The sequence below is a fragment of the Mauremys mutica genome, chromosome 7, assembly GCF_020497125.1.
Source record: "Mauremys mutica isolate MM-2020 ecotype Southern chromosome 7, ASM2049712v1, whole genome shotgun sequence".
In the NCBI taxonomy this organism is placed as follows: domain Eukaryota; kingdom Metazoa; phylum Chordata; order Testudines; family Geoemydidae; genus Mauremys; species Mauremys mutica.
Genome location: NC_059078.1, coordinates 126,754,830 through 126,773,711, shown reverse-complemented (window position 1 = coordinate 126,773,711; position 18,882 = coordinate 126,754,830). Strand labels below are relative to the sequence as shown.

Below are 18,882 nucleotides of genomic sequence, written 5' to 3'. Positions count from 1 at the left end.
AACAAACAAACAAAAAAGGCCCCATGTTGCGAAGAGCCTCCATCCAACATATGTTCATGTAACTCTGGGTACTGACCAGCAGAGGGTACTGGAGACAACGACACAATGGGAACAGTTGCTGCTTCTACAGGACATCCAGCCTGCTGATCTGGGGGACCCATACTCCCATTTATCACAGTCTGGGGAATGTGGCACACTGCCTGGTCAGCCTACAGTATGATTGTGAAAGACAGAAGGCCTGCGCAAACTGTTTAAAGTATGTTAAAAAATCAGTTTTTGAAAAACAAACGTACTGCTCACAAACTTGACACAAAGATAACAGAACTACAATATTACTTACTTTGGCCACACAATTTTCAGTCTTCATAGCAGTGCTCGCTAGACATACTGTTTCTTGGTTTAAGCACAGTCTGGCACAGCTGTTGTAGGTCTGTGGAAAGATAAAAAAATTCTGAATAGAGGCACGCAATTTGCTGTAAGGCATCAGATTTTTGGTGCACGATACTCTGTGAAGCCATTCTATTACATTTCGGAATCACTTCTCTTTCCTAAACAAAAGAGGAAAACAGGACAAAATGAAGTTTCGAATCCCACTCAAACTAGTCTATAAAATAAATCTATGTAGGATGTGTGTGGGGGGGGGGGACAAGGCATCACCCCCCTCCCCACAATCCTGCCTGAATGTGTTTTTATTTTTTAAGTACAGTAGAAGCTTAAAGTAAAGGAATGCAGCATCGCCTGGTTCAGCCCGCTCTCCCTACAAGTCATAACACCAATATCTGTTGAGAGTGGCTGGGGTTAGCGTATGGATAGAATTCAGCAATTTCTGGTACTTGATCCAAAAGAAGGAGAAATTGAAAAACAAAACAAAACACACAAATCCTTCCAAATGGCTCTGTGCTATGTGGACTAACACACTAGGTCTTTCAGCAGTGGGGGGGATGGAGTGGGGTGTCTAGATTCAAACTGGGACAAAGTCACAAGCAAACAGGCATTTGATGGCCTCAGCCTAGTCCTTGCAGACACTTGCCCACATCATAAAACCACCACTTTGGCATGTTTAGCACTTCCTACTCAGGAGAGAGATCAGAATGAATAAACACATTATAAATCACGATTTAGATGCACTGACCTAACTGTCATGAGGAAATTTGGACAGCACTTGCTTGCTCTACGCATTCCTCCAGCCAGTGTTATCTGAACCTCATTTTATAAGCATCAACATTCACTAAATTCAGTCCAAAACTTGAGAGAGGGAGAGGGAAAAAACAGAGAGACATACAGATGCTGTGTTTCCCCCTCATTCATGATTGAGCATTTTTGATTTTTTTGTTTTTTTACTCACCTGGTTTTTCACTATTTTCTGTTGCATTTTGCATTTGTAGTGTTTTATACTTGCAGCTCCTCACCCTGATTTCCCCCCAATTTACAAATCCATTATTATGAATAGGAATACATGATACCATGTATTACTAGGCACTGCATAAATTAAGTGCTGGGTACATAATAAAAGACAGTCCCTGACTCAATCTAAATAGACAACAATCAAAAAAAGTATTTTCCCCATTTACAGATGGGAACTAAGAGAGAGAGAGAGATTAAGTAATTTGCCCAGGATGCAAAGGAAGTCTGTGGCAGAACCATGATTTGAACACAGCTCTTGAGTCCTGGTCCAATCATCTCTCTTCCAAGCCTGCTGAATGAGCCTACTTTTCAGAAGTCAGCCTTAGAATAATATTCTACCCAATAATTACTATGGGGATGGGAAAGAACCGATTGTTTGAATACAAAATCAGCAACATTCCATTTTGAGTCCATGGAGCAGAACCTAAAAAACTAGAACTGGCTCAGCAGGAAGGGTGACCTCTATCATAACCACACAGAACCATTAGTGAGCATGGCCGTGTATAAATAAAGACACTTATTCCAAAGCATTGCTCAACTCCCATTATTTTTATTCACACACAAGGGACAGGGACACTCAAGAGTTTCTAGTCCCAATGACTCCCTGTGGCCTTGGACAACAAGTCATCCAATTTCTCTGAATTTCAGCTTCCCCATCTATAAAATGGGGATAGTACTACATACCTCACAGGGCCATTTTCACAGCACCTTGACAGCATAAAGCTCTATGTAAGTGCTACATTATAAATCAGCCATATAATTCCTCACCTTTCCACAAAAGATGAGAAAGAAAATGAAACTTCAAGGAGTATATAACTTCTTTGTTAAGGATGTGGAAATGCATTCATCTTGTGTAATGAATAAACATACTGCACCCTGGAGAAGGTATACACATGCCCGGCAGCATGCTCAACAAGGTCTCAGGCTAAAACTTTAAGCGTGATCTATGTATTCTTTTAAATCAATACAAAAAGTTTAAGACACTGAATCACTAGCAATGCATGCACTTATGTTGACAGTTTATGACACTGTATGACATTCATTCTTCCTTCACTTATTTACCCATGCCCAAGTTCAGAGCTCTATGTTTCAACTGAAACACATGATGACCTAGGAATGGGTTACCTAGGGAGGTGGTGGAATCTCCATCCTTAGATGTTTTTAAGGCCTGCGGGATGATTTAGTTGGGGTTCGTCCTGCTTTGAGCAGAGAGTTGGACTAGATGACCTCCTGAGGTCTCTTCCAACCCTAATCTTCAATGATTCTATGACATCTGAAGTTGAGGGACTCTGGTATTACAGCTCTCTTCGCTGTTTGAGGTGCCTGGGCAATCAGCAACTGTTCCAGGAGAAACAAAACCCTGAACCCAGGTCTTGAAAGATAAAAACCTTTTCAGCTCACCTTTAAATTAGACCCTAGTAAAAACCTTTTCTAGTTTGAACCCACCCTGTTCAGGTCTCCCCTCACTTTGAGTCATGAGAAGAGGTTTCTTTGCATAGGGAGCACTTGGAAACGGTAGCCTGGTTCTATGCCAGAGGCATATAGCTTTGCGTTGGAGTGCTTTAATATGTTTTTATATTGCATATAAAGCATGCAAACATAAACCAGTTTGCTGAAAGCTACACTCTTTGTGAAAGCTGGCTGTAATTCTGAACAAGTTTTCAATTTTCACACTGCTGCTAGGGTAAAACATTTTAAAGAGTTTAATTTTTACAGTGGCTTCACTGACATGGGATTATCTAACAAAGTAATGGCTAATCAATAGAGGGTTTAGTTGTCAGGTGAAACATATAACACACTAAAAGGGATTGATTGCCAGACTCCTCCTTATTTACTAGGAGGTATATATTTAAAATGACACAAACTTGTTACCAAGCTGCATTCCTTTAGCCTTGCAAAAGCCGTTCGAGAAGAACGTTAAGCAGCCCTATAGCAAAACAAGCTCTAATGAAAAAAAAAGTCTACAAATATATGGCAGTATCAAATCATGTCAGGAGCAGGAATGTGGCGCAGAAAAGGGGAACCACAAAGCTGCATTCATTCTTAGCCAAGGGCTTAAAATGCCACACAGATGCTAGACCATAGTTCACTAAACATATCTAATCTCACTCCATGAGTATCTTAGATTAGATTTTTCTAATGCTTATGTGACTGGGTCTGAGACTTCTGCCTTTTTAAAAAGAGAGCATGACCCCTGTGTAAAGGAGTGCAGATGTCAATGGAGGTTTGGATGAGCAAGGACTGCCAGACTGAAGTACTGAACACAAAGTGGAATTGTGTTCATAAGGATCTCAACCAGTAGAAAAGTTGTTTCTTTGGCCATTTATCCTGAGAATCCCCAGTCTCTGAATGAAACTCCACTTTTTAATAGACACTACAACCCAGAAGTTCAATAAGATTTTTTTCAATAGTTAATAATTACATGATTTATCAGAGAAAGCTAACACTAATAAAAACACAACAAAAAGACAAAACCCATAGCCTTCCTCCAAGTCATTTTCAGAGCGAAGATTATTAAACTGCTTCTTTTCAAACAAGGGCTTTTGTAGCTAAGCACAAATTGCCAAACAGTTAAAAAAAATGTTATTAGACTCTGAAGGATTCAGCAGAAGTAGGAAGTTATATAAACAAATCACTCCAGAAGATTTGGAAAGATCAGTTTCATCTCACTTACAGGGTCTTTGGAGACCTGCATTAATTATCCTTAAGGTCTTTCACATGGACTATCTAAAATAAACGCAAATTTATTTATTTATTTCAAATGAGGTGCTCCTCCTGAAAGTATTAAATAATGTCTACAAATTTAAATGCATTTTTATAAATAGGTAATTAAAGAAACAGAAGACTAAAATTAAGTCAAGCTGCAAAACGTTACCCAGAATCCATTGTGGAGGTGTTTTGGTTTTTTTTAAGGCACATTTAAGACTACATTTTTGCTATCGAAAGCCCACTGTGCTGGGGGAGGGGGGTCTCTGTGGGAAGTCATAAGACAAAATATAGAATAGCCAAACAAAAAACTAGAACATTTGCAAGACTGTCCCTAAAGCGTAGTTTGTCATATTGCAATTACACCTTGCCTAGTGCAAAGCCAGAGTCCTTAATATTGCCGCTAGAGGGAAGAAGTGTCTCAACACATGGTAGACAGGGAATGGGTTTTCTTGAGCAATTACCATAACAAAGCTCCTGTGGCTGCATGTACCTTCTAATTACTCACTACAATTAAAATAACCATAACAAACAGCAAATAAATAAATAAACCCCACCCTGCCTGTTCTCAGAATCTTCATTAAATCTTATACTGTTTTCCTCATCTATCAAAGTAGGAAAAAAGGGTATGTCACAATGTCCAAGCACCACAGGGCTATTCAACAGAGTAAAAGCATTTAAACAAAAACAAAAACAAAGAGCAAGGAAAACGGGATGTCTTGTGAAAAAGAAAAAAAGAAATGTCGTGGTATTTAGCCATCTGGTAGCTGTTTGAAAACAAACTGTCCTCAAAAGAGCAGAAATACAGTACATCTTCTCTCAGTTCTCTGGCTTATGAATCAGGATTTAAAATTATATTAGACAAACTAATGTTGGACTTCTGTGCGGCTGCTACTTTCATTCCCACTTGTCCAACTGTGCAAAGATAACCATATGCCCATCCCAACCACAGCAGGTTATTCTAACTCGGATAGCTTGCTTGCTGCCTCTCTGGGTAGGGCTTTTCCATGCCATTGTTCAAAATCCCTCTGGATTTGTGTATTTATTATTCTGACAACTACTTGCTGATCTTAAAAGGTTTAAATCCTTCATTTTATCAGGCTCATCATTAAGAGAAGATGGCAGCCAAGTGATTTTTCTTTCCATTGACAATTTGTGACATTTCTCCAGCAGCGCGCAAGGTGTTGAAAACCTGGCAGCTGTTACCTCCTGGGATGAAGCTCCTTTTTTATCCTCCCATGACAGTTTAACTCAATGGGTCAGCACCTTTAAAGACTGCAAAGTATCAGTGAAGTGGATGGAGACTTGAATTACTGTTCCCTCCCTAATCAATGTAAACCCTCGCTGCAGGTGAAACTCTTCATCTATAGAGGTGCACGGGGAAGGAAAATGTAATGCCCTGAGCCAGATGGTTTTCATCTTGTTTTTAAAGAAGAAAGGAACAAGCTAACAAGGGGACAGCTACTTTGTTAGCTTCTTGGCCTCTCTCATGGCTTTGGATCCCCAGGGTTCCAGCCACACAAGAGAGAGAATACAGAAAAACGTAAACACTTAAAGAAATATAACTAGGGGGCTGGCAACATGCTGCTTTCAAAGAGCTGCGCGAGCCCTGTTCAGTGCTTTATTTATCACTGCCCACGTTCTTCGGATGGTGAGTGGACACAAACACAAAGGCAGGGGGAGTAGACAACACTTGCAATTTACTCAATTACAGAGGAATGCAGAAATGCAGCAAGGCTGACAGCGCCTATTAGCACTAATGTTGGGAGAACCAAGTGGCTCTGATGCCACAAGGCAACCTTTTCATTTTCACTTGGACTTCAGCACAAACATGATCTGCACTAACATTTTATAATGCTTAATGCGAATTAAAGGCAAGCACTCATTTGAGTTTTGCAACAGTTACAGGATGAAAGAAAGCAGTGTTTATAGACTACGAAGTATTTCCATTACGTTGACAAAGCTTTTCACCCAGTGACTTTTTCCTAACATTCGTAATAGTGAGAGATGAATTCAATATGATTCTATAAAATTAACATCACTCCTCCCCCTGCCCCGTCCATGCTCTAGAAGAAGGAAAATGTGAACTACAAAATAGCTTGTCTAGATTAAGACAGGAAGCTGCATCACCAGTAGCACCCGTATGCTTCCCTTTATAACAGTCAGTACGTAGCTGAGACAAGGGACTAAGCACTGCACGTCAGAGATTCATTTGGCGAGACATCCCAAAAAGGAAACCCACAGCCTAAAAACAAAGGTGTCCGATTGCAGCTGTCCCCTGTCTTCCCATTCCCTTGCTCTTCTTTTGTTTGTCTTCCCTTGTTGTGCTTTGTCTACACTTGGACTTCGGGCCCTTCAGGTCAGGGACCATTCCTGCTTTACCTCCTGAATAGCGCCTAGAGTATGCGTTAGGTAGGGGGTGCTGCCCCCGTTTACAAACAAAATCATCGCAAATCCGTGAGACTGAACTGCACCGCAGGGGAAAGCTTTTGAACCTGCGGAGGGGCTTGGGGAGTAGGCTGGCAGGCAAGGCTTTCTTGACTTCCATCCTGAAGACGATGGAGTCCGGAGTCTGGTTTGCAGCACGACATACATGCCAGCAATCCCGCTGCCATCAGCACTTCCCCACAAGGCACCTTTGACACAGCTTTCCTGCACACAGCCCGCCCACACAAGGAATCATGGCAGCAAAAGGCACTTCATTATTACTCCATTCAAGAGAGGGAGGGGAGGGTTTTAAACAACCTGCATTGTGCCTGTCTGTTTTAAAGAACAGTGGGGTAATCAAGTTCAGGGCAGCCCTGGACAGCTGCCCTGTGACCTACTCATGCTGACCCCCACTATTCATCACTTTCCTTAGGACTCTGAGGGCAAGCTCCCGGGGAGTGACCACCACAATAGACAGATACAAGCCAACAATAATACGGTTCCTGCAAAAAAACAGATGGCACTGCAATAAATTTACAAATCTGCATTCATGGCTCTGTTTAAAACACCCAGAAGCTAAAAGGCTTGAGGGGCCCCCAGAGAGCTTCACAGTTTCTAAAGGCCAGTTCTCTCCCCAAGACTATTGAGCTCATGTTCTTCATAAATGAAGAATGGAGATGTAGCCCTTAAAATAACAAATGCCTGACCTAATCAATCTAGCATTTGGGTCTAACACTAAATGATAGGCACCGAAAACTAATTATGTTTTCTGGCAAGGAGGTTGAATTAACATGGAAACACACAGGTTAAAAAGGCACTGAAGCATTTGTGAGTCTTTTTGAAAAGGCTGCATGCACACACACATACAAACGCACACGGCTTGAAACAGGAACCTGATTCAATAACTCATGCATTTATTTTTAAAATGAATCAGATTAGTCCCATGTGTGACCTGCCGGTCCATCTGTATGTGCTGGACTTAATGGGCACTCTTCTCACGCTTGCTTCAGTTTGAAGTATGAGAGAGATAAATTTAGTTTAATTTTCAACAGATCAAGCTATCCATTTTCCAAATGGACCATCTGGATCAGCCTATTAAAATTAATTTATAACTTTGCAGTGTGAAAATTCGTTTGTTAGCGTAAATAAAGTTGCCAAAAACTTTTGCCACTTCTCATTATTTTTCTGAGGGATGTTTTTCTACCATAACGTTCACTTTACATCTCAACATTTTATTTGATCATATCTAACAGCTCTCAAAAATAGAACCTTCACATCCTTGCTTCAGAGCGCTGCACAGCTCTCATTTTTTTGTAATGTTCTTGCCAACAATAATAGCTTTGATCCCCACTTTGTTTTCTCCCCTGTTCTAATCTCCATACCTTCTTCCATGCTGCTCACCATGGATGGAAAGCTCCCTCAGCCCCAGTACATTAGGTGTCCAAACTACACTCATTCAACTCCCTAACTTCTCACAAAGTCCATTTCAGTCAACTGGAAAATGTCATTTCTTCTAGTAGGGAAGTCCACAGGGCTGAATCAAATGGTCTTCAGCCTGTGTACAGCTCTGGAAGCAGAACAAGATCTTTAACATTTTTCTGACTGACCTGGAAGAAAACATAAAATCATCCTTGATAAAGTTTGTACATGACAAAAAATTTCAGGGAGTGGTAAATAATGAAGAGGATAGGTCACAGATTCCAAGAGATCTGAATCACTTGGTAAACTGGGCACAAACAATATTTGTTTTAATATGGTTAAATGTAAATATATACATCTAGGAATGAGGAATATAGGCCATGTGTACAGGGCAGGGGACTATTCTGGGAAACAAGGACTGAAAAAGATTTGGGTGTCATGGTGGATAGTTAGAGAACATGAGCTCCCAGTGCCATGCTGTAGCCAAAAGGGCTAATGCGATCCAGGGATGCATAAACAAGGGAATCTTGAGTAGGAATAGAGAGGTTATTTTTACTTCTATATTTGGCACTGCTCAGATCAATGCTGGATTAGTGTGTCCAGTTCTGGTGCCCACAGTTCAAGAAGGATGTCGATAAATTGGAGCGGGTTCAGAGAAGAGCCACAAGAATGATTAAAGGATTGGAAAACCTGCCTTATCCTGAGATACTCACAGAGCTTAATCTATTTATTTTAACAAAGGGAAAGTTAAGAGGTGACTTGATCACAGTCTATAAGTACAGTACCTAGATGGGGAATATTTACTAATGGGCTCTTCAGTCTAGCAGAGAAAGGTCTAACCTGTTCCAGTGGCTGGAAGTTGAAGCTAGACAAATTTTAACTGTGAGCCCTGGTCTACACTGGGGGGAGAGGGAAATCGATCTAAGTTACGCAACTTCAGCTATGTGAATAATGTAGCTGAAGTCGACGTACTTAGATCGACTTACCGTGGTGAGTTGACTGCTACCGCTCGCCCGTCGAATCTGCCTGTACCTCTTGAGGCACTGGAGTACAGGAGTCGACGGGAGAGCGCTCGGGTTGATTTATCACATCTAGACTAGATGTGATAAATCGATCCCTGCTGGATCAATCGCTGCCCGCCAATCTGGCAGGTAGTGTAGACATACCCTGAGAGTAGTTAGCCATTGGAACAATTTACCAAGGGTCATGGTGAATTCTCTATCACTGACAATTTTAAAATCAAGATTGAATGTTTTTCTAAAAGACCTGCTCTAGGAATTACTTTGGGGAAGTTCTCTGGCCTGTGTCAGATGAGGTGATCACAAGGGTCTCTTTTGGCCTTGGAGTCTATGAATCTGACCATCACAGGCCCCCAGCCCCAAAAGAGCCTGACAGCCTGAGATAACTTTCAAAGCAAAGGCTGTGCTTCAGTATAACAAAAAATCAGAGCAGTCAAGTGTAAAGCAAGGGAACAACTCACTTAAACTTATCTACTGCAGGGCACGTAAAGATTACACCACCACTGAAACTGACCAATGAATCTGAGCCATGATTTAAAACAGGGGTCAGCAACCTTTCAGAAGTGGTGTGCCGAGTCTTCATTTATTCACTCTAATTTAAGGTTTTGCATGCCAGTAATACATTTTAAAGTTTTTAGAAGTTCTATTTCTATAAGTCTATAATATATAACTAAACTATTGTATGTAAAGTAAATAAGGTTTTTAAAATGTTTAAGCAGCTTCAATTAAATTAAAATGCAGAGCTCCCTCCGGACCGGTGGCCAGGGCCCGCGCAGTGTGAGTGCTACTGAAAATCAGCATGCGTGCCTAGGTTGCCTACCCCTGATCTAAAACTAAGTCATCATGAGGGGGTTGGATTTGTGGACATTCCTATCAGAAGACATCAAATTCTCAAGCTTGGACAATTTTTCCTAGTCTTCTATGTAGGAGGGCCACAGATCCCAACAATGGAATTTTATCAGCAGTGTCTCCATGGAGGGAAAGAAAAAATAAAACTATATACAAACAATAATGACAGAGTTAATTTCTTTTCACTGGGGTACTACTACTACTGTATGCCACACTTTTTGCTAAATGTTGCTTTAGCTAATTTACAGACCCAATCTGTAGTGTTTGCGAAGATGAAGGAGGATGAAAGACCAACTGGCCACCCTGCTTCTCTCCTCGTGCAAGGCATAAGATGTTTCCACCCACAAATCAAACCATCATTGCCCTTATTCAGTGTGCCCCAATACTGGATAAGGGCAACAGAATAAAACATATGGCTATGCATGCCTCTGTCATGCTGCATCTAGATTTGGAAACCTCTGATAGTTTCTTGCCCTTCTCTAACAGGGAAGAAAAATTAGTGCATTTCAGTTCCACAACTAGCAGGATGACAGAGTCCTACACACATCTAAGGCGTTACAACACTTTTCTAACAGGTGCAAAAGCTGCCACCAGGCCAAGAAGTAAGGAAGAAATTTGGAAATGCTGGCTTCCAAAAGTGAAGTGAAGGGCTCTGCAATGGGATAATCATATTAGTATATGTGGACACACTGCCTTGAGATAGAGAAGATAAGAAGCCCCCTTTGGAGACAACGTTCTAGGTAGATTTCAATGTCTCCACTTGCAATTTTGGTTTGCTGATGCATTTTTTCAGGAATTTTAGATTCTGAATAGCCTTATCCCTTCTTGAGCCTTTTGGGAACTAGAACAATGGAGTCAGAGCCAGTCCTCTCTCTGATGGAGGGACTCATTCTACTGACCTTATCTACAGGAGGTACTTGATGGCTGCTCTTATGTTGGTGTTGCTGGAGGTTAGGAGAACCATCAATGTGCGTTTGAAATACCTGATCAGTTCTAACAACTATTCTTCCGCTACAAAGTCAAGGACCCATTTGTCTTATAAGAAGGGAAGACAGTTCTGTGCTAACTGGAGAAGCTTACAGCTAATCTTGCTTTCACACTGGATTGGTGTGAGTTGGAATCATGCCGATTTCTTGGCATACGCCAAGGCAGAGAAATCATCATTGCATTCCTCCCACCCCACCATGCTGTTGTTCCATGTTCTGCTGCTGTTTGCACTGACTCGTCGGTTGTATGAAGAAGACAAGGAACCACAAGGAGAGTGACATGCTTTGTAGGAAGCTTTGGAAACTTTATTGCTTGGTTGCAGTCTTCTTCCCCTTTTCTGATGAGTCAGCAGGATACAGAAGATGCAGAGGTCCCCATTAACATATTTAATGATAGGACGTTTTCCAGATGAGCGAATCTTTTCCTCTCTCTTCTTTCTGGGCTTGCTCAGCATGGTTGTGCACCTTGCGGAAGAAGCAGGAAGGCCTAGTAAAGCCCATCCTCAGATGAAGAAGCAGAACTAAACCAGGAGGCTCTTTGGTGGGGCCCCCACGACTCTGCCTACCACACACAGTTCTGGCTCTGACCCCAAAGCTGCAAGATGGCTGAAGATCAATTGCTAGGATCTGTGGACTCTCCCTCATAGAAAATATGTAGTCTAACATTATGTAAGGGCAGTAGGTTAGGGAACGAGAAAGATAGGAAAGCAGGGGGAGAGGGCATGCAACATTGTAATCTGACATCCCTTCTAGGGATCCCACTATACCCTGTATTATCTCCGTCTCTTAGATCATAGGCTTCTCAAAGCAGGACTGTGCATCATGTATATCACAGATTATATCATTGACCCTTTGCATGGCTGTATCTTGAGCTATAAAACAAGCATCCCTTTCCCCTGAACTGGGGGGGGGGAATAAGTACTTTTTCAATAAAATCTTATTATTCCTTTGACAATATTATTGAAGGGATTGATGCCCAGGTATCTACACTGTACCTACTACTGTTGTATTGAAGTACCTAAGACATATTATAAAATTGACCATAGGGGCACATAGCCAGTTTACAAATCTATGTCCTCCTTTCTCAGCCAGGATGGGGGAAACCGCTGAAATGGGTCTTTTGATGGTGCTAGGCAAGTAAACTTTTTGGGGTGGGGTGGCGAGAGGAAAAATTCGCTCTCTTTAAAGGATACTGACACATTTATTTGTTGAACACCAGGGTGCTCAGTGATGTACAATACATACAGGAAGATATGCTCCCTGCTGTATAGAGCTTAATTTAAATTAAGATGGTAAGGAATCTGTTTTAATAGAGAAGGGATCAGAAGAGATGTTAAAACTTTTGCGGGCTGCGGGGGCAGAGCAGATCTATAAGGACTCATCTTAAACTTTGTGAGGGAAATTAAAGCAGCTGTACTTTCAGGTTATCAGGCTGGACAATGGCTCTAAGAAAGCCTACCTTCTAGGTATGGTAGTTCTTTGTAAAGCACCTTGAGATTCTTGGGTGCAAGGTATTGTAGAAAGGCATACATGAGACAGAGGGAGTACTACAGACCAAGACCGGAGAGTTCCCAGTGATTAGCAAGTAAACAAAACTCAGATACAAAGTCCCAGCTGATGGGTCTATACTTGCTCAGAAATGGATCTCCCTGTTCATATTCACAAAAGCCCAACGCCTCTGGTTTTCCCACGTACAATGCTACTTGCCTTCTCCCACTAAGGAGAATGAGAAAGGACTTGTCTCGAGCTTGACAAGTGCTCCAGAAAAAGAGTCAGGAACCTAAGCTCAGACTCCAGTTTCCCAAAGTGTTTTAAGATTCAAGCTGTTAGGAAGTTTTATTGTATTTTTAAGAGACCAGTTGCATACCTGTCTAAGTGAATTCTTCTCTGGAATGATCTTCCTAGGGGGCTCGTCATTATTACAGTCTTCTCGCTCTGAGGAATTCTGCGAAAGAAAGCAAGCTTTAATTCAGTTCTTATTCCCAATATTATTCTGTGGGAGGGAAGGAAACTGAATATTTGCAAGCTACACAAGCTAGATTGTATACATACATGAGAAAGCTAACCTCAGGTGTAAGCCAACCGGCTTGCTAGGACTAAGACCGAATTTTTCTCATTCTTGATAAGTAATGCACCATTCGATAGGTATTGTGGAGAAGTTTGTGTTTGTCTAGGACTTTCCTCTAAAACTGCCAGCACTGACCACTGTTGGAGATCGGATGCTGAGCAGGTGACTTGATGGCCTGATCTAATATACCACCGCTTATGTCTCTGAACTCCTTACAGTGACTCGTTTTCAAAAGATTCCATTTTTTAAAGAGTAAACGTAACTAATAAAATTCAACTGTCCCCCTATATTCCAGTATCTTCATATTAGCAGGAATACTGACTGATTGCACAGGAGTTTAGTGGGCTACCAACATTCAGATGTGTCTGGCCCACCTCTAAATTGTGGTGAACCAGGTCATCAGATTCCGTGATATCAGTGACAGCACCATTCCTGCTATGCCTCTGAGTCTCTTTTTTTTTTGGTGTGAGCTCTCTCCCTCTCGCTCCAGAAAAGCTGACTAGGATCCTGACTACTAATGCCACCACCTATTTGGGAATATAGGGTGTTGAGGAGGAAGGACGAGCCATAAGAGACTGCTCCAGAAATGCTCCTCAGCTGATGATGGGCTCAGAAAACTAGGCTGGAGACTTCTGTCCTCTTCATGCTATGGTTTAAGCTACGGATTCCTTGTCTGGGAACAGTGCTATTGCTTATCTAAGGACAGAGGCTCTCTTTGGGACACATTCAGCAAACAATTAACTGAAAAAAAAAAACATCCTGTCCACATTGGCCAGGGAAGCAATACTAAAACATGGTGGTTGCTATCACAATTTCAACAACCATGTTGATAGGCTAAGGCTAGACCGTGTTGTTTAAAAAGGTTTGGAGGAATTCTGTACACACATCTAAAGTCAGTGTTGAATGCCACAGTAGTAATGCCTTTAGGTCACAAACCCCTGCATTCAATACCCGGGAGACTAGTCAGTTTATAAAGGCATAAGGGAAAGGTACTAGGGAGTGCTAGGCCAGTAACAGGAAGAGTTTCTGGCTATAGCAGATGGGATCAGGATAGGATTTTAAGGTGGAAGTTGCATCCCCTTTATGATCATCACCTCCCAGAATCCTCCCCACCCATCAGTGCTCCTAACATATCCAGATCCCCCCCTAGAGCTAGCTCCCAACTCCAAATTTCAGTCACTGGCTGGAGCATCTGTCAGTCAGGGAAGAGCTGGTACACCGCAAGCAGTGTGGTCGACTGGGGATTGTAGAGAGGAAGCAGATTGCAGGAAGCCGTCAGTGGAGCAGCGTGTTTGGGTGCCTGCAGCAGGTGCTGTGTGATCAGCGAGGGTCTAGGTAGGTTACAGCTTCTAGTTTCATTGAAGGAGAAGAAGAGAGCGGGAAGATGGCAAGGACATGAGCAAAGTTTGCTGAGAGATGGAAGAGAGGGAAAAAAAACCTCAAGGTAAACTGGTCCTGAGGATTCTAAGTAAATCAGGATCTGCAGACAAACTAATGAGCTTTACAAGACAGAACTCAGGAGGCACAATGAGGTCTGAGCAGCTGTAGGCAGGATTTTATAATGTAAATCAATCCTAAACAGGCCTGATAACTCACTAAAACAACCCAGATCTTTGAGAAGTTTTCACACAGGGCCTCAGCTAGGAGAAAGTTATTTGTTAAGTCTGGTTTAGAGAGGGCTGTGAATGCCCAGGTTAAAACTGTACAAGTGTGAAAGGGAAATTAAGATGCATCTTTGCGCAAACTGCTCTGTACTCTTCTGCACAGTTTAATAACGCAAGTAGGGATTTCAATTTGGTACTTCTGAAAACAGATTAATTGCTAGAGATACAGGATTTTGAAGTAATTCCAGGAACTGCTTTTCTTATCTATTTTAAAGATGCATTTTGAATATTCAATCCCCCTTCCCACAATAGCTTCAAAAATCCTATTTTTCCTCAAGTTTTGTGTTTTAGAAAATGGTTATTAAAAGTGAAAGCTCATCTTCCCCTTGCCTCTCAAACTGCCTTTCAATGTCATTGAGGTTAAAACAATGTCAAAAGCCAGAAAATTCAATGCTGGGGTGAAAAAACAGCCTTTGGTCTGGAATTTCTTGTTATCACAACGTGTCACAAGTTTTCCAGTTCCTTTTTCTTTAAACTAAAGATCTAATTTTAAAAGCGAGCAGAAGACCTTTTTGCATTCATTATCTTTATAGGTGGCAAGGCTACGAGGTTGGCTGAACAAAGACCAGACAAAGACTGCCAAGTGCATATGGTGGTTCACAGCTTGGCGTCTCACCATTCTACAGTACCCACACAGCAGCTCCAATAGCAGACTATTAAAGAGGAGCGCTGCTCATGCACTTTTGTCAGCAAGTAAGTTACGCTTGGTGAAGACAGAATGACTGGAAAGCATTACACTTAAGAAACAAAGCACAGATGTTTCCTACTCCCGCTTATTTCTCAGGAATAGGAAAAAGCACCATTCCAGGTGTACTACAAGCCTCCAAATAGTTCAGAAATAGCCATACTTGCATTCAAGTGAATTCCACTTGACAGAACAATGCCCAGTATTAGTCACCATTCAGCTTACCAGTGGTAAAGTTAGACTATTATAACAGTGACTAGAAAAAAGTGACAGACAGTCCTATGGCACCTTATAGAGTAACAGACATAAGCTTTTGTGCGTGAATACCCACTTCATCCAGACTAACACATCTACCCCTCTGATACAGTGACCAGAAAAGTACATCTGTACGTGTGTCTCATTGCTGAACAATGCAAGGGAAGTCTGCTCCCCTGTTTGAGGACCAGAATTTTAAGTTTGCTTCAGCATGACAAGTGATGCTTCCAGCCACGAGGGAGGATGACAAAAGGCTATCAAAAAGGAGTTTTGCACAATCATAGCCCTTGAATGTGGCATTTGATGCTCATACATTAAGATGGTGCATGCATCAGAAATGTCAAAGGTTTGCAGGAACTGCAACTGATGTGTAGCAAAGACAAGATGGAATCTGCTAGGGCGAAGGGGTGGGGACATAATCAGGAGACCGAAAGGCAGGTCACGGCTGAAATCCCAAACAACTTCTTGAATTGGGGCAAATCCTGAAATCCCATTTCCTCTAAGTGGCAGTGCCTTTCTTGGCCACCATCGTTACCAAAACCAGATAGGGCAAGAGAGTGCTTGTGCTGGAATGCATGGAGCATCTTCTACGAAGTAGGGCTAGCCTGCCTTTTGCATCCTTCAGTCAAGTCCCACAAAGCATTAAGTGGTTAAGTTTCCCCTCCCCCCCCGAGATTATCACTTCTATTTGCCCAGATCCAGAAGACAGAGACCACAGGTTTTACACAAGGTCACACAGAATGTCGGTGGCAATGCTGGGAATAGAAACTGGGAATCCTGATTCCCAAACCTCTGCTTTAGTCGTTAGCCCTCCTCTCTAGCCTTCCCCTCCGAGGCCCACATGAAGGGTATTTGCCTTTCATAGTTTATCTGCCCTAAAATGGTAACTGTCTATTACAAGGGACCCTTTCCAAATACAATTTGGATTTAAGACTTCAGCCTGTAACTAACAGGATATAATTCCACAGCGTGTTATCATTCCAATAACCACCACAAACTCATTTCATTATTTGACTCTCCACATGAAGTCCCCACGATCTCAAACACGCCCTGTGTTACACGGCACACAGAGTCCGTAAGCTAAAGCATCTGACGTGTGATGACATGCAGTATTTTCTGTATCTAACCCATGAAAGCAATACTGGGATTCAGCTATAATAGATGGATGAATGCACTCGGGCTACCAACTGCACAGGGCTACCTTTAGCACTGCCTTACTCCTCCTGGTGGAGATCAGAAACCTGCCAACTGGGCAGTTGTTTTGATGCTGTGTTGCCCAACGCTAATTATAAAACAGTACAGATGCAGTCTTCTTCCACATGTGGGGAAGTGGGGGTGGGGGAGAACTGTGTGCCTATGTAAAGAGCACAACTATTTTTTATGCTTTCAAATTCTTAATCCTGTTTGGAGCTGTCAGTGAGGGTTAATGGAAGCCTTGGATAGGAGAATTCCAATCTGGTTGGCAGATGGATAGGTTGGTTATAGCTGCATAACTATGTCTTGCCTGCAGGCACAATTCAGAACACTGTTAAAGCAATATAAAGTCTCTGTCAAGCTGAACCATTTGGATCAGTAGCAAGGAGAAATAATAATAAAAAAAGGAGTTCATTTCTGGGCCTTGCACGTTTATGCTAGTATGCAGAAACTGATTAATTGTCATCGTGTGCTGGTCTGCTATACCTCAGATTTCTACTTCTGGAGTAGATTTTGCATGCTAATGTAATCATTCTCCCTCTTGAGACATTAGCAAATAATCAAATGAAAAACAGGATCATAATTTACTGAGATTCGGGCAATTCTCTATGCAAATTTGACTTGTTATTGCTGCTGCCTCGTTAATCTGAATGCCTTTGACAAACTCCTTTGATTTATGAACTCATGACAACTCCAATGTGTATATATTTTGCTAGATTGACATTATCATTAAGAGTGGGTGGACTGAGCTAACATGAATGGCTGATTTTATTCGCTGGTGTCTGCTGCTCAACAGCTGAGCATCTACTTCTCACAAGCCCCTGAGCGCCAGGCTCTTCCCATCTACCCATCCATTCATCATCTCGATGTTAATTGGCCCAGGCTTTAAGCAAATTTTCAACACGATTTAAAGGCACGATGACACTGATTACTGACCCTCTGCCATACGGTGCCTATTGATTAACCTGACAGAGATGATGTGCTTGAGGGAAACTAGGTGTGTGTGGACCTCGGGGGCGGGGGCGTGAATGTATTGTTTATGCAGGCAAAACACTTGTCATTATCCCAAAGGCCAGAATTTGTGCAGCACTGGACCTTAAAACAAACTATTGCTTTAACATCTGCATCCAATACAGAAAGCACTTGCTTGCTTTGCAAAAAATATTATAAATGCATTGTTATGTGCCAGTCTGTATTTTAATAGAGCTCTCAGACAAATAGATCCCTTCCAATCAATTAACACTTGTTCTAGCCAATGTGAGTGTACAAATATTTGTTGAAATGCAAAGCTAAAGCTGGGTGGGTTGTTACTGACATAAGCATATCCATTGCAAGGGAGTGAGGGCTTGTCTTCACTACTGCGCTAAATCGGTGCCATTGTGATTGGTGCAGCAGCATCAATTTAGCGGGTCTGGTGAAGACCTGATAAGTGGATGGGAGAGCGCTCTTCTGTCGACATAATTAATCCACCTCAATGAGAGGTGGGAGCTATACACCACGTTAAGTTAATGTAAGTTACGTCGCTCAGTGGGATGGTTTTTTACACTCCTGAATAACACAACTTACGTCGACTTAAGCGACTAAGTTCCATTAGTAAAGAATGGAAGCACCTTGTCCAACCTGAGATGAGATTAGTTGCTAGTCCAAGAACAACCTGGATGTCAAATTTAGCTGTCCAGATTTTTTTTTAGCCATTTTTAATATTAAGCAGTGAGATGTTTTATTTTCCCTCCCTCCAGAACAAGCTCCTCAGAGGAACCTCCACTTTGAACTCATAGGTAAAGCTGCGTGTCACGGAAGTAACGGATTCCATGACTTTCTGTGACTTTTGAAGCAGCCGCCGCGGCTGGCTCAGGGGCTGCCCTAACACTCGTGGGTGGCGGGGGGGAGCTCCCCAGAAACGGCTGGCATGACCCTGCAGCTCCTGACCTAGGCGGAGGGGCCAGGGGGCTCTGTGCACTGTCCCTGCTCGCAGGCACCACCCCCACAGCTCCCATTGGCTGTGGTTCCTGGCCAATGGAAGCTGTGGAGCCAGAACTCCTGGCAGGGGCAGCCCACAGAGCCCCCCTGGCCTTCCTTCCCCTTAGGACAGGGGTGGCCAACCTGTGGCTCCGTAGCCACGTGGCTCTTCAGACGTTAATATGCGGCTCTTTGTATAGGCACCGACTCCGGGGCTGAAGCTACAGGCGCCAACTTTCCAGTGTGC

General features: G+C 42.4%; 1 protein-coding gene across 17 annotated transcripts in view; it reads right to left on the bottom strand.

Moving 5' to 3' along the window:
* The window catches only part of BTRC (beta-transducin repeat containing E3 ubiquitin protein ligase), a 177,646-nt gene that overhangs the window by 84,817 nt on the left and 73,947 nt on the right, over positions 1-18,882 (bottom strand). For 14 of the 17 annotated variants that reach the window (XM_045023075.1, XM_045023067.1, XM_045023066.1 and 11 more), the window contains 2 exons: positions 12,678-12,755; positions 341-430 (listed from right to left, as the gene is read on the bottom strand). In XM_045023075.1, coding sequence (XP_044879010.1) covers positions 341-430; positions 12,678-12,755 — 168 coding nt within the window. The remainder of the gene's footprint in view (positions 1-340; positions 431-12,677; positions 12,756-18,882) is intronic. The other 3 variants (XM_045023070.1, XM_045023079.1, XM_045023081.1) reach the window with 1 other exon arrangement.